At 45.0% G+C, this 24,833-nt stretch overlaps 1 protein-coding gene across 1 annotated transcript in view; it reads right to left on the minus strand.

Moving 5' to 3' along the window:
• The window catches only part of LOC310686780 (uncharacterized protein), a 224,207-nt gene that overhangs the window by 87,252 nt on the left and 112,122 nt on the right, over positions 1-24,833 (minus strand). The window contains exons 48-57 of the mRNA XM_083460827.1: positions 23,165-23,200; positions 22,185-22,220; positions 20,938-20,979; positions 17,918-17,956; positions 14,013-14,048; positions 11,502-11,642; positions 8,030-8,185; positions 7,048-7,320; positions 5,559-5,675; positions 3,394-3,531 (exon numbers count right to left, since the gene is read on the minus strand). Coding sequence (XP_083316953.1) covers positions 3,394-3,531; positions 5,559-5,675; positions 7,048-7,320; positions 8,030-8,185; positions 11,502-11,642; positions 14,013-14,048; positions 17,918-17,956; positions 20,938-20,979; positions 22,185-22,220; positions 23,165-23,200 — 1,014 coding nt within the window. The remainder of the gene's footprint in view (positions 1-3,393; positions 3,532-5,558; positions 5,676-7,047; positions 7,321-8,029; positions 8,186-11,501; positions 11,643-14,012; positions 14,049-17,917; positions 17,957-20,937; positions 20,980-22,184; positions 22,221-23,164; positions 23,201-24,833) is intronic.

Genomic DNA, 24,833 nt, shown 5'->3' on the forward strand with positions numbered 1-24,833 from the left:
ACTCAACAACTAAACAACAACAACAACAACTCAGGAGAAAGCCGCACTGAGTTCAGTGGGCCTTACTCCAAGGTAAGGGTGTGGGGGGCTATAGTCTTTTATCCAGGTGACAAGATCAAAGGATTGGCACCAGGCAACACCCAGATGCAAGGAGCAGAGAGCAGGTCTCCGTTTCCAAAACAGACATGTCTATGTTTGCTCAGCATGTGCCTGCCAGTTCAGCTATGAAGCATGGTACCAGTGTGGTATGGCGGCTAGCACATCGACCCGGGACTTGGGAGGCCCGGGTTCAAATACCCATTTCAGCTACAAAGCCCTTGGGCCAGTCACTGTCTCTCCGCCTAACCTACCGCACAGGGTTGTTGTGCGGATCAAAGTGGAGAGGCAGACAAGTTTGTATTCCACCTTGAAGGAAATGTAAGGAACAGATAAATGTGGATGGGGTCTACTTTTACCGCTAAAGCTAAGCCCTTTGTGGCTTAGGGCCCTCGTATTTATGGGACTGCCTCTCCTGGTCTGCCCTGTAGAGGACCTGAAGGTCCATGAATAACCATAATTTAGAGGTCCTGGGCCCTAAGGAAGTCAGATTATCCTCCACCAGGGCCAGGGCCTTTTCAGTGATGGCTCCGACCTGGTGGAATGCTCTGTCCCATGAGACCAGGGCCCTGCAGGATTTAACTTCCTTCCGCAGGTCCTGTAAGACAAAGCTATTCCGCCTGGCTTTCAATTTGAACTTAGCCTGATCTTTTATTCCCCTTCCTTCCCTTCCCTTCCCTCCCCCTCCCCTTTTTATGAAGATTACCCGCTCTGGGATCCCACAGCTAATTCTCCCCTGGTCTCCTCGCTGGCCCAAATAGGACTAATTTAGCCAGCTAGACCTGGTGATCATCTAATGTTTATTGGATGGATTTACCCCCTAAATTGATTTTTGAATTCTGAATTTATTGTTATTCACGTTTTATACTGTCTTTTATGCTTTTTGTTGTTGTTGCATCAATTAAGTGTTTTAAATTTGTTGTTAGCCGCCCTGAGTCTCGTAATCTGGGGAACCAGGTTCGCGTCTCCGCTCCTCCACATGCAGCGGCTGGGTGACCTTGGGCCAGTCACACTTCTTTGAAGTCTCTCAGCCCCACTCACCTCACAGAGTGTTTGTTGTGGGGGAGGAAGGGAAAGGAGAATGTTAGCCACTTTGAGACTCCTTAAAGGGAGTGAAAGGCAGGATATCAAATCCAAACTCTTCTTCTTCTTCTGAGCCCGGTTTTCTCAACCGGGAAGGGCGGGGTATAAATTAAAAATTATTTATTTATTTATTTATTTAAAGGGAGGAGGGAGTATGGGAATAAAACCTGCCTGCTGCTTATCTCCCCATGCGCTCCTATTTCAAACTTCTGCACTGAAATCAATGAGCATAGCTACCATAGTCCCACAGCCGTTGCGGGAATTCTGCAAACATCGAGCCCCCTTTCAAAAAGAAAGATTCCAGCAAGTCTGAATTGTGTGGGCTGGCTGCCCTCTGCTGGATGCTGCAGTCAGAGCCAAAGGAAACAGAAAAAGCTGCTTCTGTGGATGTTTGCAGATTGAGGAATCTCTCCCAAGAGAGGCTCCCTCTTTGAGCTGCAACCTTCTGCGTGCAATGCAGATGGTCTACTACTGAGCTGTGTCCCTTCTCGTGCTTCAAAATAGGCTCTCATCTACACAGAGGCCAACCCAGAGAATGCTTCTGGGTTTTGCGATCCAAGGGTCAGTGGTAACATGCGCAGAAGCCATTTGGCACATCACCACCGTCCCAGAATACCTTCTGAGCACACAAAGGCAACCCAGTATATTTGAAGGAGCATCTCCACCTCCATTGTTCGGCCCGGACACTTGAGGTCCAGCACTGAGGGCCTTCTGGTGGTTCCCTCACTGCGAGAAGCCAAGTTACAGGGAACCAGGCAGAGGGCCTTCTTGGTAGTGGCGCCCTCCCTGTGGAATGCCCTCCCACCAGATGTCAAAGAGAACAACAACTACCAGACTTTTAGAACACATCTGAAGGCAGCCCAGTTTAGGGAAGCTTTTAATGTTTGATGTATCACAGTATTTTAATATTCTTTTGGAAGCCGCCCAGAGTGGCTGGGGAAGCCCAGCCAGATGGGCGGGGTATAAATAATAAATTATTATTATTATTATTATTATTATTATTATTATTATTATTATTATTATTATTATTATGTAACCCAAGAGAGCTAGTGTGGTGTAGTGGTTAAGAGCGGTGGACTCGTAATCTGGTGAACCGGGTTTGCTTCCCCGCTCCTCCACATGCAGCTGCTGGGTGACCTTGGGCCAGTCACACTTCTCTGAAGTCTCTCAGCCTCACTCACCTCACAGAGTGTTTGCTGTGGGGGAGGAAGGGAAAGGAGAATGTTAGCCGCTTTGAGACTCCTTCGGGTAGTGATAACGCGGGATATCAAATCCAAACTCTTCCAAGTAGACTCTCTTGATGTGATGATAGATTGGGCAAGAGATGTGGGACATAACATAATGTTTGAAGACTGGGAAAGGTTGTGGAGGAAAGGGGTCAAGTTCACTGGATGTACGGTGTTAAAGGAAAATATTATGAAAACGATGTAGAGATGGTACTTAACCCCTGTAAAATTAGCAAAGATTTATCATAATAGTGATAATCTATGTTGGAAATGTAAAGAAGAAGATGGTACCTTTTATCATATGTGGTAGACCTGCCCCAAGGTGAAAGACTCCTGGGAGAGGATTTATAATAAACTGAAAAAAATGTTTAAATATACATTTATTAAGAAACCAGAAGCCTTTCTTCTTGGAATAATAGGTCCGGAATTGCCCAAGAAAGATGTTAGATTCTTTTTGTATGCCACAACTGCTGCTAGGATTTTGTTGGCCAAGAATTGGAAATTACAAGAAGTGCCAACAGTGGAGGAATGGCAGATGAAGATGATGGACTTTTGGGAGCTTGTCGACCTGACCGGAAGAGTCCGTGACCAGAAGGAGGAGGAGTACCAGGAGGAATGGATGAAATTCAAAGACTATTTAGCTAAATATGCTAAGATAATTTAAATAGAATTACTTGCAATTACCAGATTGTCTTAGGATTTAAATACGTGATGTTATAGAATAATATGTTTAAAGTTAATATGAAAAGGAAGAAAGACGTTACTTGACTAAGTAAATTTTATGAGAAATTAGTTTTGGAAAACTGTTACAATGATATACATTGAAATTCAGCCAGGGGGATACGAGAAAGTCATTCAATAATGTTAACAAAAGTGGAATTATTACAGTTAGGATTTTTGTTTGTTTGTTTATAAATTTGGAAAATTAATTTAAAAATTTGGAAAAAAACCCAAGTAGACTCTCTTGGGTTTCTTCCCCTTAACTCACCCGACTGATTTCTTTCTCCCTTTTTCGCTCCTTGGGTCTTTTCTTCAGAGGCTCCAGGAGTTCTGTGGATGCCGTGGGTGTTGCCGACACAAGCTCTGCAGAATTCGGCTCTGTGTCCAGCTCAAGACTGGAAGGCACCTACAGAGACAAAAATCAAGGAGGTTTTATGACAAAAAAGCAGTCCAGAGGTGCTAAAAGCCCTTTCAGAAGATGCAGGCTGCCCCACTGGGGCAGAACAGAGGACTGTGCCAATGCAACCTCAGCCATGTCTGATCCTTGCTGGATCAGGCCAGTGGTCCACCTAGTCGAACATCCTGTTCTCACAGTGGCCAACCACTGGGGGAAGCCTGCAAGCAGGATTCAAACACAAGAGCCTTTTTCCCTTCCTGCCGTTTCCAGAAAGTGGTATTCAGAAGAACTGCTGCCTCCAAGTTTGGAGGCTGAGAATAAACACCATTGTTGTTGTTGAGTCGTTTAGTCGTGTCCGACTCTTCGTGACCCCTGGACCAGAGCACGCCAGGCTCTCCTGTCTTCCACTGCCTCCCGCAGTTCACCAGATTACGAGTCTGTCACTCTTAACCACTACACCACACTGGCTCTCTTTAACCACTACACCACACCCCCCCCCCTCTACTGAGGTTCTTAAAGCATGAAATGCTTACAAAGTCCAAGATTCTTGCTGGATTCCCCAGGCAAGTTGCAAAACTTAGCTCAAAATAGCGCGTCCCATTATAGAGGCAAAAAAGGCAGATAGACTGTGCAGAAGAAAGAGAAAGATAGACGGAATACAGAAATTCTCAGTAGCAGGATATTTATCTCCTTACTCAAGGGCTGTTTGTCCTCAAGTCTCACAAGACTCTGATAAACACAGCCCAGCTGCAGAGCTTTGAGAAAGTTCAGGAACATAAACCTTTACCCATAAAACTGTTGGGATACTGCCAGGGAGATAAAGTCCATCATGGCCCCAAGCCGTCTGCCGGACGATCCATCGATCTCCCGTAGGCACGCAGTATCAGCAATTAGCGACATGAGTCTCTAGAAAATATCTTGCCACATTCCAGAGCTCATGCACACTCTATCAGCAGATAATGCACAGCAAAAGTCGCGCTCAGGAGAGCATTATTTACAAGTTTTATTCAATGGACTTAGAACAAAGAAAGACATGACTGCCTGCGTCAGTGTCTCCAGCACAGAGAAAACGAAAGCAACAGAAAACATAAACATCCTGTGAACAGGAAATACGCAGACTCTGTGACTCACAGCCTGCTCCCTTTTAAGGTGGAACGGAAATATCCTAACAAAAACTCCACAATTCCTGAGAAGTCCAACTGATATTCAGAGCCTCAGACTGCCTCTGACCATGGGGGGCAGAACATGGACTTATCCTCTTCTGTGAATTTGCCTAATCTTTTGAAGCCATCCACATTGGAAGTACAGTTCAGATTTTGAGCTGATGGGTTTCAATGGTGGGCGAGAGGCAAAATTTCAGCAGGGTCTAGCGAGGGGAGAGCGTCCCCAGACTCAAATGGGTTTGGCTTGGAATAAGTTCAGCTATTTTTCCCCACACTGAAGAGAAAGAAAACGGACAAATACCGTATTTTTCGCCCTATAGGACGCACCGGCCCATAGGACGCACCTAGATTTGGGGGGGGGGGGGAATAAAGGGAAAAAAATTATCCCCCCCCCCAGCGCTGGGCTGGGGAAGCTCGGGCTTTGGCAGCTTTGCATCGCTCTGGGAGCTTGTGGGGCTGGGGGCGGGGAAAGTGGAGCTTCCCCCTCCCCCAGCCCCCAGAACGGGACCCAGAGCCATGTGGAAGCTGCGTGCAGCTTTGGTATCGCTCTGGGAGTTTGCGGGGCTGGAGGAGGGGAAAGCCCTCCGCCAGCCTTCTAGCCAAGTCGGGGGACAGCGGGAAAAGCGTGCTGCGCCTCCCGCTGTCCCCCGACTTTGCGGGGCTGGCGATGGGGCTCTCCTGAAGCCTGGAGAGCAAGAGGGGTCGGTGCGCACCGACCCCTCTTGCTCTCCAGGCTTCAGTGAAAGCCTGCATTCGCCCCATAGGACGCACACACATTTCCCCTTCATTTTTGGAGGGGAAAAAGTGTGTCCTATAGGGCGAAAAATACGGTAATATGCATCTTTTTTATTGAGTTCTGGAGGTAGTGCTTACACTGAATAGGTCTTCATCTGTCTTCATCTTTTCTGGGGTCTCTGTTACCTGACGTGGTGCATTCTCTAGCGAGTGGAGATGGGACTCTGGATCAAGATGAAGGGAGCCCTGTTCTACCTGAGGAAACAGAATAATCTCTTTTGGGGTGTCATAGGGGATATTAAACAGAACACGAGCCAATCATGTGCTACTGCGGCACATGCAGCCAATGTTGCTTTATTTTTTATTAACGGAAATAACATTTCAAAGATCCAAAAATCAGCAATAGCACTTTACTCTGCACGGGTAAGATCACATTGGAAATCTTGTGCTAACTTCTGGGTGTGTAGCTAAGAAGATTGCTGGGGAAAAAGACTGATAAAGTGAGAGTTTGAAAGAGGATCAGGATCTGGAGGATAAATATTGATAAAAAGTCAGGATGTCCTGAAATGTAAACGTAGCAGTGGCATCAGGGTTATCACGTTTGTTGAGGTCTATAATTTTTGCTTAAGGGTCGAGCTCAGAGTATACACAGCTGATAGGTTGGATTTCCAGGCCAAGTTCAAGGTGTTACTCTTGGTACATAAAGTTATTGACAGCTTGAGACCAGTTTACTTGAAAGATATATGCCCACTTGACTGCTTTTATCATTGCTGTTACAAGTGCCACATAATATTCACTCTACATTTTCAAGGAATCGATCCTATAGTGTGGCATCACCTGTTCTCTGAAACTCCCTGCCTAATGATATTAAGCAGGTGCCTTCCCTATATTATTTTCAACACCCAATAAACACCTTTTTGTCTGCAAAATTACAGCCATGTAATTTTATTGTATATGTGCGTTTAAAACTGTTGATTTTATCTATATTTTGATAACTTTTATTGTCTGCTTGTTGTTAACGTTTGATCTTATTGGTATTTTCTTATCAATATTTTATATTGTTTTAAGTAAGCTAGAGGTCTTACTGAATCAAAGACCGTGGGCTGAAAAAGATCCCTTGTTCAGTGGATTCCTGGACAAAACAGACCATGCAGATAAGAAGTAAAGGGAAAACTTCCAGTGAAAATGAACTATTACATTTTCATACACACAGAAGAAAGGAAAGGAATTTATTTTAGAAACAATAATACTGATTTATTGTGGACTGATAATTTGTAGAGTTACCTCACTTGTAGATATTGGAAATGTTAAAATACTGTATGTGCAGGAATTAGCAGGTGGATAGCTGATGGCTAAGGATAATAAGTTAACAACAACAACAAAATTATTGTAATAGAAGGTTAATTGCAAGGAAAAGAATGTGAATTAGAAATAACTGGGAAAATAATGGAGCAACAAGAGGACACATCAATGATGGAGTGTGGGAAACCAATTTTGGGGGAAATTGTATTAAATTTGCTTTAATTTGTGGTTGATTTGGTAAAAATTTGGGAAATCAATACAAATGATTTGTCAGAAAAAAAGAGGAAAAGATCCTTGTTCCTGGTTTACAATACCAATGCGTTACCTCTCCCTCTGTCTCCATCCTTACAGATGTCTCTTCCAGAGACCAAACTCCATCCTGGGTCACCAAGATGGCTGCCTCTGTAGCTCCTGCCTGCTCCCAAGAGTCCTCTTCCATCGTCCTTTGAGGCAGAGTTGTGCTCTGTCTGTCCAGATTGTCCTTGGCTTTCGCAGCATCCAGCTCCCATAGGCCTGTGTGGTTGGCTGTCACTTCTGACACCACGTTGTCACCAGGATTGTGGTTAGCAGTTGTCATAATCTTCAGATCTGCAATGGTCTGATGAAAGAAAGAAAATGCAGCTTGTGAGGCGCCAGGGAACATAACTTCTGGGAGCTGAGCCAGCCACTATATCTTAGAAGGGAGTTGAGGAGAAGCCTAGAGAAACAATAACCTGCTGGAGAACGACCTGAGAATGATTTACAGGTGGTATCTAACTGCGAGGAGACTTGTTAAAATGTATAAGACTGAATCCGATAAGTGCTGGAGATGCAATGAGACTATGGGTACGTTCTATCATATGTGGTGGACCTGTAAAAGGGTAAAAGAGTATTGGGAAATAATTCATAATGAATTGGAAAAAAAATGTTTAAAAGTACTTTTCCAAAAAAACCCAGAGTCCTTTTTGTTGGGGGTAATTCAGATGGAAATTCCCAGGTTTCAAAAAAGGTTATTTACGTACCTCAAAGTGCAAGTAGATAAATACGTACCACTCTGGCGGGAAGGTAAACGGCGTCTCCGTGCGCTGCTCTGGTTCGCCAGAAGCAGCTTAGTTGTCTTTGTAGAACTCAGCACAGAGAATGACAGAGACAAAACCAAATTTGTTGGCTCTGCCCATCATTGGCTCTGGCGCCACCTAGTGTTGGCCTCCCGGGCTCCTGCCCTACCAGTTCCAACCGGGACCAGCAACCCAGGAAAAGATGATTCCTCACCTTCACAACATGAACCTCCCCCATTTTTTTAGTTTAGTTCTAATCTGAGCAATTACCTGAGCAAGAGTGGCTGGCAGGGAAGTGGGGGGAGACAAGAGATATTCCTCAGCTTCTGGAGATGGAGATTCCAAATCGATGCTCGGCTGTTCTCGCGCCACTTCGGTGGTGCTAAATAGATGCTCGCTGGGAACATCAGACTTCCGCGGGCTCTGCTAAAATTATACACACAAATGTGTTATAGGAATTCTAAGGTCTCGTAATATTGACACACCGCTTAAAATGCAAGATCCCCAAATGGCTTACATAAAACACAGTTAGAGAATTAGAAAAAGGAAAAAAATGTATATGCAACGTTTAAAACCAAAAATACAAAGAAAGGTATCAGTATAAGGTGGTCAATAAAACATTCAGTTAAATAGTAATAAATAATCAAATGGAACAGCGTGAGGAATCTTACGAGCCCAGGAATACAAACGTAGACTAAAGCAGTGTTTCCCAACCACTGTTCCGCGGCACACTAGTGTGCCGCGAGATGTTGCCTGGTGTGCCGCGGGAAAAATTAAAAAATTCGAAAGATAGCTTCATATCTGGAGAGGCGGCCTTCAGGCGAGTTTTAATTTTAATTTTCCTTCTCCCACTTAATGCCCCACGCTCGCCCGAGCAGCTTGCAGTCCTCGGTAACCACGGCGACCCGAGGGAGGGGAGGGAACAGGGAAGTCGAGGGCGGCGGCGAGCCGCAATGACGTCAGTGGGCCGCGCCGCCTCGCCCTGGCACGGTGTGAGAGCCCCGGCTAGTGGAGCGAGCTTCGGAATAAGTGGGATCCGCGTGCGCGAGACCGAGATCGCGGGTAAGGAGCTCAGCCCTGGGCAGGAGGAAGCGGGGCCACGCGTGCGGGCCACATCCCCACAGAGAGCGAGCCTCCCCCGGCCCACCACTCCGGGCAGGTCCACTCGCATGAGGGGGCGGCGATGGCGACGGCCGGCAGCTTGCCTGCAATGCCATCCCTCGAGCAGGCGAGGAGCCCGGAGGCTACCAGATGCGAGTCCTCTTTCCCACCCTGCTCGGGAGTCCAGAGCACTTGGTCGCATTCAGGATCTAGAGTGGGGAAGCGGGGCTTGTGTCTGGGCTGGACACATTGGGCTGCCTGTGCCGCTCGACCTGCGGGGAGAAATCAGGGTGGGAGTCACGACCGTGAGGCAGGGCTGCCAAGTGTGGCAGAAGAGGACACGGCCGTCGCACCTGTCCTTAGGTAGGAGCTTCTTCCGTGTCGACCTGCTGCCCTAAAGTCTTGGCTTTTTTCTTGGCTTTTTGGCGGTTGGCACAGAAGGAAGGCAAGGGGGAGGGGAAAAAATTGAAACTTACACTTTCGTGCGTCCCTCCCGGCGTGACGCTGCGCGCTGACGTCACGGGGCTGTAATGGTGGTGTGCCTCGAGATTTTTTTCATGAAACAAGTGTGCCTTTGCCCAAAAAAGGTTGGGAAACACTGGACTAAAGGTAAAGGACCCCTGACAGTTAAGTCCAGCCGCGAACGACTCTAGGGTTGCAGTGCTCATCTCGCTTTACTGGCCGAGGAAGCCGACGTTTGTCCGCAGTTTTTCCGGGTCATGTGGCCAGCATGACTAAGCCACTTCTGGCGAAACCAAAGCAGTGCACAGAAACACTGTTTACCTTCCCACCGGAGTGGTACCTATTTATCTACTTGCACTTTGACGTGCTTTCAAACTGCTAGGTTGGCAGGAGCAGGGACTGAGCAACGGGAGCTCACCCCGTCATGGGGATTCGAACCACCAACCTTCTGATTAGCAAGCCCAAGAGGCTCAGTGGTTTAGACCACCGCATCCTAGCCATGGACAAATAACAATTATTATTATTATTATTATTATTATTATTATTATTATTATTTGGAATTCATTTTTATAAATAGCTTTTTTTAATAGGAAAAAATAATTTAAAAACCATTTCATACACACACATGCTACGTTAAAATCATACAGATAATTACAATAGGAACAGCCCGGCACCAGCCCTATCATTAAAAGCAGCCAGTTTCCAAAAACCTGCCAGGACACCAAGGCAGAAATATTTCTGTCACTGGCTAAAAGCATTCCTGTTCACCCAAACCTACCTAGCCACTTAGAGAGTTCAGGTCATTCTAATCCATGGGTAGGCAAACTAAGGCCTGGGGGCTGGATCCGGCCCAATCGCCTTCGAAATCCAGCCTGCAGACGGTCCGGGAATCAGCATGTTTTTACATGAGTAGAATGTGCCTTTTTATTTAAAATGCATCGCTGGGTTATTTGTGGGGCCTGTCTGGTGTTTTTACATGAGTAGAATGTGTGCTTTTATTTAAAATGCATCTCTGGGTTATTTGTGGGGCATAGTGTTATGTACTGAAGTTCTCACCCTGGGCCAGCAGGGGGATACTTGTGATAGTTTTCACTCAGGTCCACATATGCAAATAAGGAATTGAAAGTGACGTTCAGGGATTGGATAGTTACAGAAAGTTGTTACTGTTGCATTGTAGTGGAGTTCTATATAAGCAGACTGGCTGAACCCTTCAGTTCCGTTCTATTCTGGCCTGTGAATAAACAAGTGGTGTCTGAAGAATCGTGTGTCGTCTGATATGTTCACCCACAACTTAACACATAGGAATTCATTCATTATTATTTTTCAAAATATAGTCCGGCCCCCCACAAGTTCTGAGGACAGTGGACCGGCCCTCTGTTGAAAAAGTTTGCTGACTCCTGTTCTAATCTGTTTTAGTAGCCTAACTTTCATATGTTTTAAGTAGGGTTGTGAAATAAGTATAATAATAATAATAATAATAATAATAATAATAATAATAATAATAATACAGTGGTACCTCGCAAGACGAATGCCTCGCAAGACAAAAAACTCGCTAGACAAAAGGTTTTTCCGTTTTCGATTTGCCTCGCAAGACGAATTTCCCCTATGGGCTTGCTTTGCAAGACGAAAACGTCTTGCGACCTTGTTTCCTTTGTCTAAAAACAAAGACATGTTTTGTTTATAAAGTTAATTTATTTTCCCTTCAATTTTTGAACTGCTCTTTACAGTATGTGTGACTTTAAAGAGCAGTTAATAAACTGTTGTTGTACCAAATTTGGCTTTGTTTGGACTTTTTTTGACCATAGGAACGCATTAATTGATTTTCAGTGCATTCCTATGGGATTTCGTGATTCGCAAGACGAAAAATTCGTTGGCAAAACTTGCGGAACGAATTAATTTCGTCTTGCGGGGCACCACTGTAATAATAATAATAATAATAATAATAATAATAATAATAATAATAATAATAATAATTTCATTTTTATGGATATCATGTTTATGAATATTATAAATATCACAAACCGTCTTTACCTGCCAGCAGAAGGACAACAAGGAGGGAAGGAGCTAGCTGAGTTTCCCTAGGCAGAGAGTTCCAAAGTCTGGGAGCAGCCACCGAGAAGGCCCTCTCCTGCGTCCCCTGTGAGGGTGGCACATAATGTTGTCCTTCTGCGATACTCACCACATCAGCAGTGGTCTGCTTAGAGCCTTGCTTCTTCTTGGCGGACTTCCCCTTCCCCTTCCTGGAGCCGGCCACTTGCTGGCTCACCAGCTCAACCCCATCCCGGAGGAGCAGGTCAGACAGCTCCTTCAACAGCGCCAGCTGCAAGTTAAAACAAAGAGGCACAACAGGCTAGATCTCATGAAGCAACCAAGAGGAGAGATTGGTGTGGGCCTCCCGCTGAGACAATATGGTCCAAATTCTGGATCTCCTCTCTATCTTCCCTTTTCCCCGTGCGCTATTGGCAGGCTATTATTTTTTATTAAATTTTTAATCCCCCCCCATTCTTTATAATCACACTTTAATCCAGGGATGTCAAATAACTTGCAGAAAAACCATTCAGTCGAAAATCTAACAGTAATCATCCTCCTATTAGTTATACATAACAGTATATACATTTGTCCCTACTCATTTATCCTAATTTTTTCCCCTTCCTCCTTTAACCCCTCCCCACAAAACTTGTTCTCTCTTCAAATCTTTAACCATATGCACAGATTATTCATTCTCATTTGAATGCTTGGGTTGCCTTCTCCCTGTGCTATCCAATTCCTATAACTTGTCCATTTATTCAAAATCTTTTGACATTTGTTTTCCCATGTATCTTTCATCATTACCTGTTCAAATATGTCAGATTGTATATATGGCAGGCTATTAAAAAGAAACAGTAAGCCCTCAACTTCCGTGGGGGGTTACATTCCTAAAGCCAAAATTGTGAATGACACCTTCAGCTCCATGATGGAAGGAAGGTAAGAGATAAATGTAAGAAAGCGCCGTGAGGCGTTTAGTGGATTTACTTAGCTATTTAGAAAAATAGTTATACAGTGGTACCTCGGTTGTCAAACGCTTTGGAAGCCGAACGTTTCAGTTTTGGAATGCCGAAAACCCGGAAGTGAATGCTTCCATTTTCGAACGCGCCTTGCCATCTGCCCATTGCGCCTCAGTTGTTGAACATTTCGAAAGTCAAACAGTCTTCTAGAATGGATTACATTCGACAACCGAGGTACGATGATAGATAGATGATAGATGATAGGTAGATAGGTAGATAGGTAGATAGGTAGATAGGTAGATAGGTAGATAGGTAGATAGGTAGATAGGTAGATAGGTAGATAGGGAGATAGGGAGATAGGTAGATAGGTAGATAGGGAGATGATAGATTAGTCGTTTAGTCGTGTCTGACTCTTCATGACCTCCTGGACCAGAGCACGCCAGGCACTCCTGTCTTCCTCTGCCCCCCGCAGTTTGGTCAAACTCATGCTGGTAGCTTCGAGAATGCTGTCCAACCATCTTGTCCTCTGTCGTCCCCTTCTCCTTGTGCCTTCCATCTTTCCCAACATCAGGGTCTTTTCCAGGGAGTCTTCTCTTCTCATGAGGTGGCCAAAGTCTTGGAGCCTCAGCTTCAGGATCTGTCCTTCCAGTGAGCACTCAGGGCTGATTTCCTTCAGAATGGAGAGGTTTGATCTTCTTGCAGTCCATGGGACTCTCAAGAGTCTCCTCCAGCACCACAATTCAAAAGCATCCATTCTTCAGCGATCAGCCTTCTTTATGGTCCAGCTCTCACTTCCATACATCTCTACTGGGAAAACCATAGCTTTTCCTTAGGATGTCCCTATTTTCATAGGAGAAACATTGGAGGGTATGGGAGTTATGTGACCCCCGAGCCAAGGAAATAAGTAACTAAACAACCTTTAGAAGACATCTGAAGGCAGCCCTGGATAGGGAAGTTTTAAAATATTTAATGTTTTGTTACGTTTTTGTATATGTTGCTTGCAATCAGCCTTCTTTATGGTCCAGCTCTCACTTCCATACATCACTACTGGGAAAACCATAGCTTGAACTATACGGACCTTTGTCAGCAAGGTGATGTCTCTGCTTTTTAAGATGCTGTCTAGGTTTGTCATTGCGATAGATAGATAGATAGATGATAGATAGATAGATAGATAGATAGATAGATAGATAGATAGAGATAGATAGATAGATAGATAGATAGATAGATAGATAGATAGATATAGATATAGATAGATATATAGATAGATATAGATAGATATAGATATCATAAAAATACGTCACAACAATATTAAAACATAAAACCACGCAATAATTTTATTGAAAAGTTAAAAGCTAGAAATTAAAAAATAACTTTAAAAATAAAATTGTTCCTGGTACATAGTTTCCCAGGCTTAATTTCCATAACCTTAATTCCAGAGTTCCAGTTACAGATAGGTAGCCGCGTTGGTCTGCCATAGTCAAAATAAAAAAATTCCTTCCAGTAGCACCTTAAAGACCAACTAAGTTAGTTCTTGGTATGAGCTTTCGTGTGCATGCACACTTCTTCAGATACACTGCATGCACACGAAAGCTCATACCAAGAACTAACTTAGTTGGTCTTTAAGGTGCTACTGGAAGGAATTTTTTTATCTTAATTCCAGAATCAGTTTTGTCTCTCTGTAGGTCATTTAGTAGGTTGCAACCTACCTTGATGCCATAAGCTTCAAAGAGTCTTTCCAGATCCTGCACTCGGAACAAATGGCAGCAGTAGTCATAAACAGGATTGTTCATCATGTGCAATGCAAAGGCAAGAGATAGAAAAAATAGTTTTCAGCTGCAGTGTCCCCATGTGGACTGTATATGCATTATAACTCAACGACACCAGGTGGCGCTGTGGAGTCCCGTTTTCGCCAACCCGATTTCTCATGCAAAGCAGACAACGGGTTTAACTGAAACCTTTCTCTGATGTGTCTAGATTCAGACAGAGACTCTTAAATGTAATTAAGAAAAAGATCTTTATTCAAGTGACGGGACAGGCTTGGCAGCAGATGCAGAGTTTTAAGAGTTCAGAATCTGGGAGGATATTAGGACAGGTTAAAAGGAAAGTGAAATGTAATACCTGCTTCCTTTATAAGGTAAAGGGACCCCTGACCATTAGGTCCAGTCGCTGACGACTCTGGGGTTGCGGCACTCATCTCGCTTTATTGGCCCAGGGAGCTGGCGTACAGCTTCCGGGTCATGTGGCCAGCATGACTAAGCCGCTTCTGGCGAACCAGAACAGTGCACGGAAACGCTGTTTACCTTCCCGCCGGAGCAGTACCTATTTATCTACCTGCACTTTGATGTGCTTTCGAACTGCTATGTTGGCAGGAGCAGGGACCAAGCAACGGGAGCTCACCCCATCGCCTTCTGATCGGCAAGCCCTAGGCTCTGTGGTTTAACCCACAGCGCCACCCGTGTCCCATTGCTTCCTTTATAAAGTTCCTGCTTTTTACACTTATATTCCAGCAACTGAGCTATTGGCAAAACCTATTTGGTGTTTCACAACTTTCTGATTAGTTGCAGGACCTTAGCCAGACCTAGCAGAGTCAATGCAGAATCCATGGAAGCAGTTGGCAACTTGGCTGCAGACAGGATAGACGAAGTAGGAACCAGGAACTTGTAGTTAGGTGTTTATTATATACAGTGGACTATTTACAGGAACAGAACACAGATCTTATGCTAGCTCTCTCTGACACGACTGAACAACTCCTGCACTCACTGACACACTGAACCACTGAACTCCAAACTACCAGTTAGTAGGCCATCACTCCCTTGAGAGAGCTTGACCAATCAGGGAGCGGTCTCCATGTCTCTGTTATCACCAGGCAGACTTACTCCTTCAGATTGCCTTCTGGCTGTCTGCCAAACCTTAATTGACTCTGTTTGAGTAGCTGCACGTACACAGTTTCCCAACATGAGCTCCTTTGATTCCCCTCAGACCTAGCCATTTAGATGCATATGGGTTTAAGATCTGACTGTGCATAACCAATATACATTTTCCCATTCAGAACAGATGGGTATACACAGCCAGAGCATAAACCATAGGATGAATCCAGATGTTGGCTGCTGTCCGGAGACAGCAACCTCATGGACCTCCAGAGATGCTGTTGGGACTACAACTCCCATCAGCCCCAGCTCAGAGCTGATGGGAGATGTAGGTTTGGGTTTATTTGGGCATTGAATTACAAGAGGATCTGTCCTGGAGTGTCAACACAAGGGGGCTTGTGAAGAAGGCGAGGCAGAGACTGTACTTTTTGAGAATACTAAGGAAAAACCATCTTCCGCAGAAACTGCTGCTTGCCTTCTATCACTGTGCCATTGAAAGCGTGCTCACTTATGGCTTATGTGTGTGGTACGGAAGCTGTACTACCCAGGACAGGATGGGGTTGTGCAGGGTTGTTAAGGCAGCAGAGAACATTGTTGGCTGCCCACTCTCCACCTTAGAGCAGATTTATGCCACAAGGTGCCATAGGAAGGCACTGGACATAGTAAAAGATCCATCGCATCCTGGTCACTGTCTCTTCGAGCTCTTGCCGTCGGGACGGAGATACAGGACGATGAAGACAAGAACGAGCTGTCTTAAGAACAGCTTCTTCTCCAGAGTGATCTCGGCCCTGAATGGGAAGCCTGGACTTTGAAAGTCATCTAATCTCCCTTGCTGTATTATACTGTATTGATTAATTAGTGTTTTTATGGAGCAGTCAAGTAATTTCGTTGTCCCCGGTGGGGGCAATGACAATAAAGATATTATTATTATAAAAGTGACATAGACATGATGTAATAAAACAATCAGAATCCAACAATATCTGGATGGCTACAGGTTCCTGATCTTTGCTTTTGGGACAGGGTTGGTGTTATGTACTGAGCTTGGATCCTAGAATAATTGGCCGGTAGGATCCTAGAAAGCAGCAACTTGATTGGTCTGCAGGAGCTGCCCAATCCAGTTCCAGGAGGAAGTGAATCAGCAGGAGCAGCCCAATCAGGCTCCAGGAGGGGAGTTGAATCAGCCAATCACGTGGGACCCATTGTGTAAATAATGTATATATAGCCAGAGGTTTTTGGGAGAAACTCACTCACTCACTGATGACCATGAGCTGAAATAAGGAGCATGAAATCAACACTCAGCTCCAAGTATATTTCACTTGGCCTTTGATGCTTCTTGCACCTGAAACCACAACTTCAAAATGATGCACACACTGCCCTTTTTAAGCCCCCAAAATGGCACACCTTTGAAACTGCTAGAGGAGGACAAAAATCAATTAAAACTGAGAATGTTTGAGGATATAAGATATCATCTCACAGACTGGTTACAATACCACCAGTTGAACAACATCTTTAAGGTAGATTTAAAAAAACTGTTTTTGCAATGGAAATAGCGGAGTTAGAGAAAGGTCTGTTGAAAAATAATGACAAATTGCTTTACAAAATGTACAGGCTATTGTTAGACTGGGAAGTAAAATAAGAAGAAGTAAAATTGGTTATGGTGCAGTGGGCGACGGACTTTGGATATAACATACAGGTGGCAGAATGGGAAAATTTATGGAGAAGGGAACTGAAATTTACGGCTTGTTTTACTATAAAAGAAAACTTTATGAAGATGCTATACAGATGGTACATCAACCCCAGCAAATTGGCCAAAATGTACAAAACCAACTCAATTTTTTTCCTGGAGGTGTAGAGAGCTAGAGGGAACAATGTCCACATGTGGTGGGGTTGTTAAAAAATAAAGAGCTTTTGGGAACTTATATATAATGAATTTTTAAAAAACTGTTTAAAACAATGTTTATAAAAAAAAAACCCTGAAACCTTCCTCTTAGGTATTATGGCATCAGACATCCCGAGAGAGAAAAGAAGGATTTTTTTGTATGCAGCAACAGCAAGGATACTGGTTGCCAAGTGATGGAAAGGAGATAAAATCCCATCAAAAAAGGGATGGCCATGCTTTAATACGTGGAACTAGCGAATATGACGGAAAAGATCAGGGATAGATTGACCCAAAAGTTTAAAAAGATTTATAGGCAATATTTAAAAGAACATTGTCCCCGTATTAAAACTTTAGAATGCTTTGAATAACTCTCAGAATTGCATAAGGTATAAAGAACACAAATAAGATATAATAAAGGTTAAGTTTGTTGAAAATATAGGCAAGTAACAAGGAAACGAAGAACCTACACCAAGGAGGTCAGACGTCGATGGCTGAAATGTTTTTGTGTTTTCACGTTGTACTGTTTCCTTTTCTTTCTTTCCCCCCCTTTTATGAGTTATGTGCTGTTTTTGTTTGTTTTCGCTGTGTGTCTGTGTTGATTATAAACCAATAAAGATTGAATTAAGAGAAAGCAAGCAAGCAAGCAAGCAAGCAGAAAGAAAGAAAGAAAGAAAGAAAGAAAGAAAGAAAGAAAGAAAGAAAGAGGAAGGAAGGAAGGAAGGAAGGAAGGAAGGAAGGAAGGAAGGAAGGAAGGAAGGAAGGAATTTGCTTCCAGCTGCCACTGAGAAGTTTCATTTTATGCCCACCCTATCAGAGCGCTGATCGACGTGTTTCAACATGCAAACCAACATTTGTCTGGTTTTACCTTGATGTCTGTTCCTTTGCCAGGTGGCCCAGGGTCTCCCTTTGAAGAGAAGCAAAAAAACAGGTGAGTAAATCAATCTGTCAGTTCAAGTACAGACCTTGAAACGGAACATTTACGAAGGCAGCAGGTCCTTTGCGACCCTGAGATCTTCTGACGGAGAATGGCCACAGAAATGATCAAGGAGATGCAGAAACTCCCCAGGAGGGAAGCTTATACCATGCAGAGTTTGGTAGTTTAGATACGAGGCAAGGATAAAGGGGTCATTCCACGTCAGTTCAACGCAGTCATGCCACCCGCCGTCTCGGATTTTGATGAAACTTGGTGTACACCCTTCCCTTATGGCTGAAAGAAACCCCCTTAAATTTCCCCCCTCTATCTCAAACGGTTTTAATTTTATAGCACTTCAAAGTTTCGTGAAATCTGTGTTTCTGTCCCTCTTGAGATCCTCTGTCTTGTGTGCATTTTAATTCTTTTCTTCATAACCAACGATCAGATCTCTTTGAAATTTTACACAGAGCTCAATAACATGATGAGGATTTCAGGAAAAAATACGCTACCACTCAAAAGATTTTATAAATGCCTTAAAAATGTATAAATGTAGTTTTTTTGGTGGAAAACCTAAATTTTCCATGATGGAATCAAAAGTTTTTGATGGTGAAAATTATTGCAAAGACATGCTCTTTCTCAAAAAGAAAAAAAAAATTATGGGTCTCTTATGTCTTCTAACAAAATTTTAGAATTTGAAGTGCTATAGAATTATAACCGTTTGAGATAGAGGAAAAAAATTTAAGGGGGTTTCTTTCAACCATAAGGGAAGAGTGTACACCAAGTTTCATCAAAATCTGAGATGGCTGGTGGCAAAACCCTTGTTTTTTGCGTTGATTTGTTGTGGAATGACCCAAAGATGTGTACAATAATGCGTTGTGTGAAGAAAGTGAAGGTTTACTTTCTGTCTCATAATACAAGAACCCAATGCTGCTGCGGCAGTGAAGAAGGTTGGACGATTCAGGACAAAGAAAATAAAGGATTTCTTGACAAGCTGAATTCAACAGTGTAAATACATTTTGATGGATGCAATAATGGAATACTGAATGGTTTGGGTTTTTGTAAAATACGCAGGGATTTATGATATGCAAAATGAACCATGGAAAGAGAAGGGAAGTCATTCATATTTTAAGGACGTTTAAATGTGTATTTCAAATTGTAAAACAGATAATTTAATAAAAAATTATATATATGTATAGAACTGCCAAAAAAGAAAAAAGAAAATAAAGGATTTCTTCGCACAGCACAGAGCTATACTGTGGCATTTGCTTCTGCAAGATACAAGAATGGCAACCAACCAACTCAGAAGAAAGCAGGTTGCACAATTCATGATACAGCCTTCGAGCTTGTTAATGTTTTAAACATGCATTTATTGTATTTTAAATATTATTGTTTTTATCAGCTGGGTGTTTGCCAACCTGGGCTCCTTTGGGAAGAAGGGTGGGATAGAAACTTAAACAATAATTACAAGAAGGCAAGAAGGGGATAGAAACATAATAATTAATAATTATTGGAAGATCGGACAAACGCTAGAACATTAGCAGTGGCAAAGTTTTTATTGGTGGTCGCAAGAATCAATGATCCCTATCTTTAAGTCTGAACAAAATGCTTGTTTAACTTGGAAGTAGGCTGTCTGAATTGTGCATTGCTTTGCAACGATTTGTTGGGTCTCTGGACCGTAATAAAGATTGATTGATTGATTGATTGATTGATCGAATAATAATAAATCAAGTTTTCCCGGGTCATGTGGCCAGCATGACTAAGCCGCTTCTGGCGAAACTGAGCAGCGCGCGGAAACACCATTTACCTTCCCGCCGGAGTGGTACCTGTTTACCTACTTGCACTGGTGTGCTTTCGAACTGCTAGGTTGGCAAGACCTGGGACTGAAGAGCTCACCCCGTCGTGGGGATTCGAACTGCCGACCTTCTGATCGGCAAGCCCAAGAGGCACAGTGGTTTAGACCACAGCACCACCCGCGTCCCTAACGCTAGTTAGGAAGGATATTAATAAACAATATATCCCCTTTCCTGCCACCCTGAACATTCCCACAGGCCTGAGCACTTGCAATTCCCAGCAGCTGCCTTTGAAATGGTATGGATTATCATCTACATGCTACGCCCAGCATCTGTGAGAAACATCAGGAAAGGTCTGTGGCAATCAGGTCTTCCTTGTGGGCTTCCCAAGATACGTCTGGTTGGCCACTGTGGTTGTGATGGGTGAAATGGACCTCTGCTCTGCCCTAGCAAGCCTTTTCTTACATCCATATGTAAGGGCAGAACCCCTAGCACCACCCCACAGCAGGGTCCAGAGCCCTTGGTGTGGGTTGTCTCCAGACATCAGAGCTTTCTCAAAATTATTTTCTGTAAATAGGTTACTGCGATGCCTACATGTGAAGTGATGTGCTGGTGAACCTGAACTTTGTGTGTGGCAGGGTGCTCCTTGATAAGATTTGGACCAGGTTGCTCTTCCACAACTGGCACCACCACCAGGAACATCTGGGTGCTTCGCTTTAATGTCTTCCACAACTGGCACCACCACCAGGAACATCTGGGCACTTCGCTTCAACGTCTTCTTCCAGTTCTGCGGCAACCACAACACGGTCGACTGAGGATGCCATGAAGTCTTCGCTTGATGGGCTCTCAAGCGAGAAGGGCGAAGAGGGAACCCATGCCTGATGGGCTTCATTTCACAGAAATCTGGCATCTGCCTCTACAGATTCCGGTGGAATGAAGGGCATCCAAGCCACGGACTGGCATTCTCTGTGGAGAGTCGTTCCGTCCAAGAAGCACTGCGGTCAGCTAGAGATCCATCTCTGGACCAGGGCCTGAGGTTCTCCACTCTAGGTGGAGAACGGCAGCTAAGACCATACCCCCAGGAGATGCACAAAGGGTTTCTACACGAGCCAATGAACTCGCCCAAGTCATGCAAGACATTCAGTCATATCACTAATATTTCAGTAGGGGAAGAAGTGGTACCTTCTCTCCTTTGACGGCAACGCTGCTTTTCAGAGGAAGAACCTACAATTGTCAGAGGAACATTGATAAGAACGTGGGGAGGGGAGAAAGCCCCTTTCAGAGATGAGAAGCACCTATTGTAGGTGCTTGGCCATGTTCTCCAAGCACTTCCTTCTTCTTTTTTAAGGGGTGTGTGTGATGTAAAGGTTTCCATAATAGAGTAAGATTCTGAAAACTAATGTAAATAATTTTTTAAAAAAACAAAAGCAGCTACACAAATTACAAAAGTACAGAACAGAGTTCTTAAAAGTAGTTCTTAGCCCTTAGCACCCACAGAAGGTAGTAGTAGTGGTAATAATAATAATTATTATTTTTATTATTTATTACTTATAATAAAGTAAATAAAGCCCTGTGGAATGCCCTCCCTTCAGATGTGAAGGAAATAAGCAGCTATCTTATCTTTAAAAGACATCTGAAGGCAGCCCTGTTTAGGGAAGTTTTTAATATTTAATGCTGTATTGTTTTTTAACCTAGAGTGGCTGGGGAAACTCAGCCAGATGGGCAGGGTATGAATACTAAATTGTTGTTGTTGTTATCATCTGCCCATCTGGCCGGGCCTCCCTAGCCACTCTGGGCAGCTTCCAACAGGATATTAAAAACACAATAAAACAGCAGACATAAAAAAAATTCCCCATACAGGGTTGCCTTCAGATGTCTTCTAAAAGTCAGATAGTTGTTTATTTCCTTGACATCTGGCGGGAGGGTGTTCCACAGGGCGGGCGCCACCACCGAGAAGGCCCTCTGCCTGGTTCCCTGTAACTTGGCTTCTCGCAGGGAGGGAACCGCCAAAAGGCCCTCGGAACTGGACCTCAGTGTCGGGGCAGAACGATGGGGGTGGAGACGCTCCTTCAGGTATACTGGGCCGAGGCCGTTTAGGGCATTAAAGGTCAGCACCAACACTTTGAATTGTGCTCGGAAACGTACTGGGAGCCAATGTAGGTCTCCGATCTCACCTGGGAGTGTTGCATTTTCCTCCCAATTCCTCACCCCGGGAGAGCAACATTTTCCGGCCTCCTGCCCAGGGTCCTGCATCCACTATCTACCACCCCCATGAGTATACAATCCCTGGGCCTTAATAAAGTCCTCGACTGGAGCAAATCTCCCCAGCTAGCCTGGCTTTTGATCTGTGCCACGTTTGCCAAGGAATGAGACACCATCTCTTTCTTCCCATCTTGCACTATTTCCCCAGGAGAACAAGCATTACTCACAGTCTTTCCAGGAGTTCCAGGGGGCCCAGGCTGTCCCTGCAGAAACAAAAGACGTACTGTCAGAGCTGCTTGAAAATCCTAGCTCACAGAGGATCACGCTAGCCAGCGGTCATTAAGTAAAAGTCTTTATTGAATTACAGTTTCCATTCTCACGCTGCTGCGCGCAACTCTACGCCTAGTAGCTAGGTCGGCGAAGCTCCGTCTGAGTCTCCGCCCTGTGTGCACCAACTTAATATCCTAGCCTTGCTCCACCTTTTCCTCCTGACTGTCCTCCTCTGGGTCCCTCTACCCCCCGGGGCTTCTTCCTTCCGGGATTCTTCTGACGCTGACCCAGACCCTCCTGCCTCCTTGCGCCGGGCTTTAGGACCTGGCTCTCTTTCGGGGCTGCTTACTGCGCCGCCTTCCTCTGCATTTGAACTTGGCGCGCGCGCCCAACCTTCCACTTTCCTCTCAACCGTTTCTTCGCTCCCCGATGGAGGTGTGGCCATCCCCGACTCATGTCCTCCCTCCTGTGGAGGTGTGGCCACTCCTGACTCATGTCCTCCCTCCTGTGGTGAGCTGCCAGCGCTTCCCCCCTGGCTCCCTTCCTCTTCCCTGCTTCCTGGCGGTGACGCTGGTCCCGATTTCCAGCTGCTCCCCCCTGAGTCCTCTCTGGCTCTGTCTTCCTGGGGTGCCCCCCTAGACTCCCCCCTTGCCCTCGCCACTGGTGCTCCTTTCTGTGAATCCTCTGATTCACTGGAAAGACTAGGAGATCTCGGGTCGTCGTCGTCACTCATCTTTTCTTCTGCCTCCTCCCCTTCGCTCTCTGTTTCCTCCCTTGCCCGTGCTTCTGCTCCTAAACCCCTGACACGTACATATGCTGACATGGAAACCACCACCAGCACCACCACCCAAGATATGAATGCAGAAGGCTAGCCCACTTGAAAAGGCGCCTTTGATGGCGCTCATGCAAGGCTAACGAGGAGAATTTGCAAACCTACGGATTCGCCCTTGTCTCCTTTCTCTCCGCCGGCTCCCTAGGAGGAGGAGGAGAAAAGCAGAATGAAAGAGGAGTCAGAGGAGCAGGTGATGAGCTGAGATACTTCACCACCTCCTTTAGAGTTCCATATGAATAATAATAATAATATAATAATAATGTATTATTTATACCCCGCTCATCTGGCTGGGCTTTCCCAGCCACTCTGGGCAGCATTCAACAAAATATTAAAATACAGTGGTACCTCGGGTTACAGACACTTCAGGTTACAGACTCCGCTAACCCAGAAATAGTACCTCGGGTTAAGAACTTTGCTTCAGGTTGAGAACCGAAATCGTGCTCCAGAAGCAGGAGGCCCCATTAACTAAACTGGTACCTCAGGTTAAGAACAGTTTCAGGTTAAGAACGGACCTCCAGAATGAATTAAGTTCTTAACCCGAGGTACCACTGTACAGTAATGCATGAAACATTAAACGCTTCCCTGAACAGGGCTGCCTTCAGATGTCTTCTAAAAGACTGGTAGTTGTTGTTCTCTTTGATATCTGGTGGGAGGGCGTTCCACAGGGTGGGTGTCACTACCGAGAAGGCCCTCTGCCTGGTTCCCTGCTACTTGGCTTCTCGCAGTGAGGGAACCGCCAGAATGCCCTCGGCGCTGGACCTCAGTGTCCGGGTAGAATGGAATGCTCACAATCTCCCTTGGTGTGGCAGCAGGGGTTCACAAATCCACAACTCTGTTTGCCAGGGATGAGTGCCTTGCGTGGCTTTAAAAGCGGGTCAGGCAAATTGATGGAGAATTAGACTACTGGCAGCTACTTAGTCATAATGGCAAATGCTTTGTCTCCACAGTCAAAGGTACCAGTTGAATACCAGTGGGTAGAGTGCTCTTGCAATCATATTCTGCTTGTGGGCTTCTCACTGGCATCTGGGAACGGGATCCTGTCATAGCTGTCAACTTACAGATTTGAAAATAAGGGACCAGCAGCCTCGAAAATAAGGGATCAGCAGCCAAAATAAGGGATTTTCCAAGCACAGGTATGTTCAACTTCTGAGCCCCTCCGAGCCAAAGGCAGAAAGCTCAGCCAGCAGCCAAACGAAGCCTCAAGCAGTGGTTCCCACAGCGCAGCAACCCGGCAAAGGGGATGCAGCAAGGGAAACCACCGTCACCTCTCCGCTGGGAAGCGCTGAGCAAAGGCGAGTCCCCAGGCAACGCGGCTGATTTGATCGGCACAAAGCATGCAAGCTCCACCCCCCAGTCATTCTTAGACTCCTTATTGGGTGAGCAACGCAGCCAAGCAACCCAGTTGGAGCCTCCCTCCTCCCTGGCCGGCAGGGAGGGAGGGAGAGGAGCTGCTTCCTTTGAAACCCGGGAAATTTAAGGGACATCCATCAATAAGGGACAGCAGCAGGACACAGCGTTGGGATAAGGGACTTTCCCACCAAATAAGGGACGGTTGACATGGATCCGGGACTAGATGGGCCACTGGCCTGATCCAGCAGAGCTCAGCTTACATTTTTAATTATCAACATTTCATTGTAATTGTCAACAGACTCTCCATTCAACGTTCTCTGTAACTGGGGCAACACAGTGCAATATATTCTGGACCCAAGTTTCAGCATGGCCACTTCACAGAGCTACACCTTCATGCAAGCATGAGGTACTGTCATGGGCCTGG

The sequence above is a fragment of the Podarcis liolepis genome (assembly GCF_965112155.1).
Source record: "Podarcis liolepis genome assembly, chromosome: 10".
NCBI classification, from domain to species: Eukaryota; Metazoa; Chordata; class Lepidosauria; order Squamata; family Lacertidae; genus Podarcis; species Podarcis liolepis.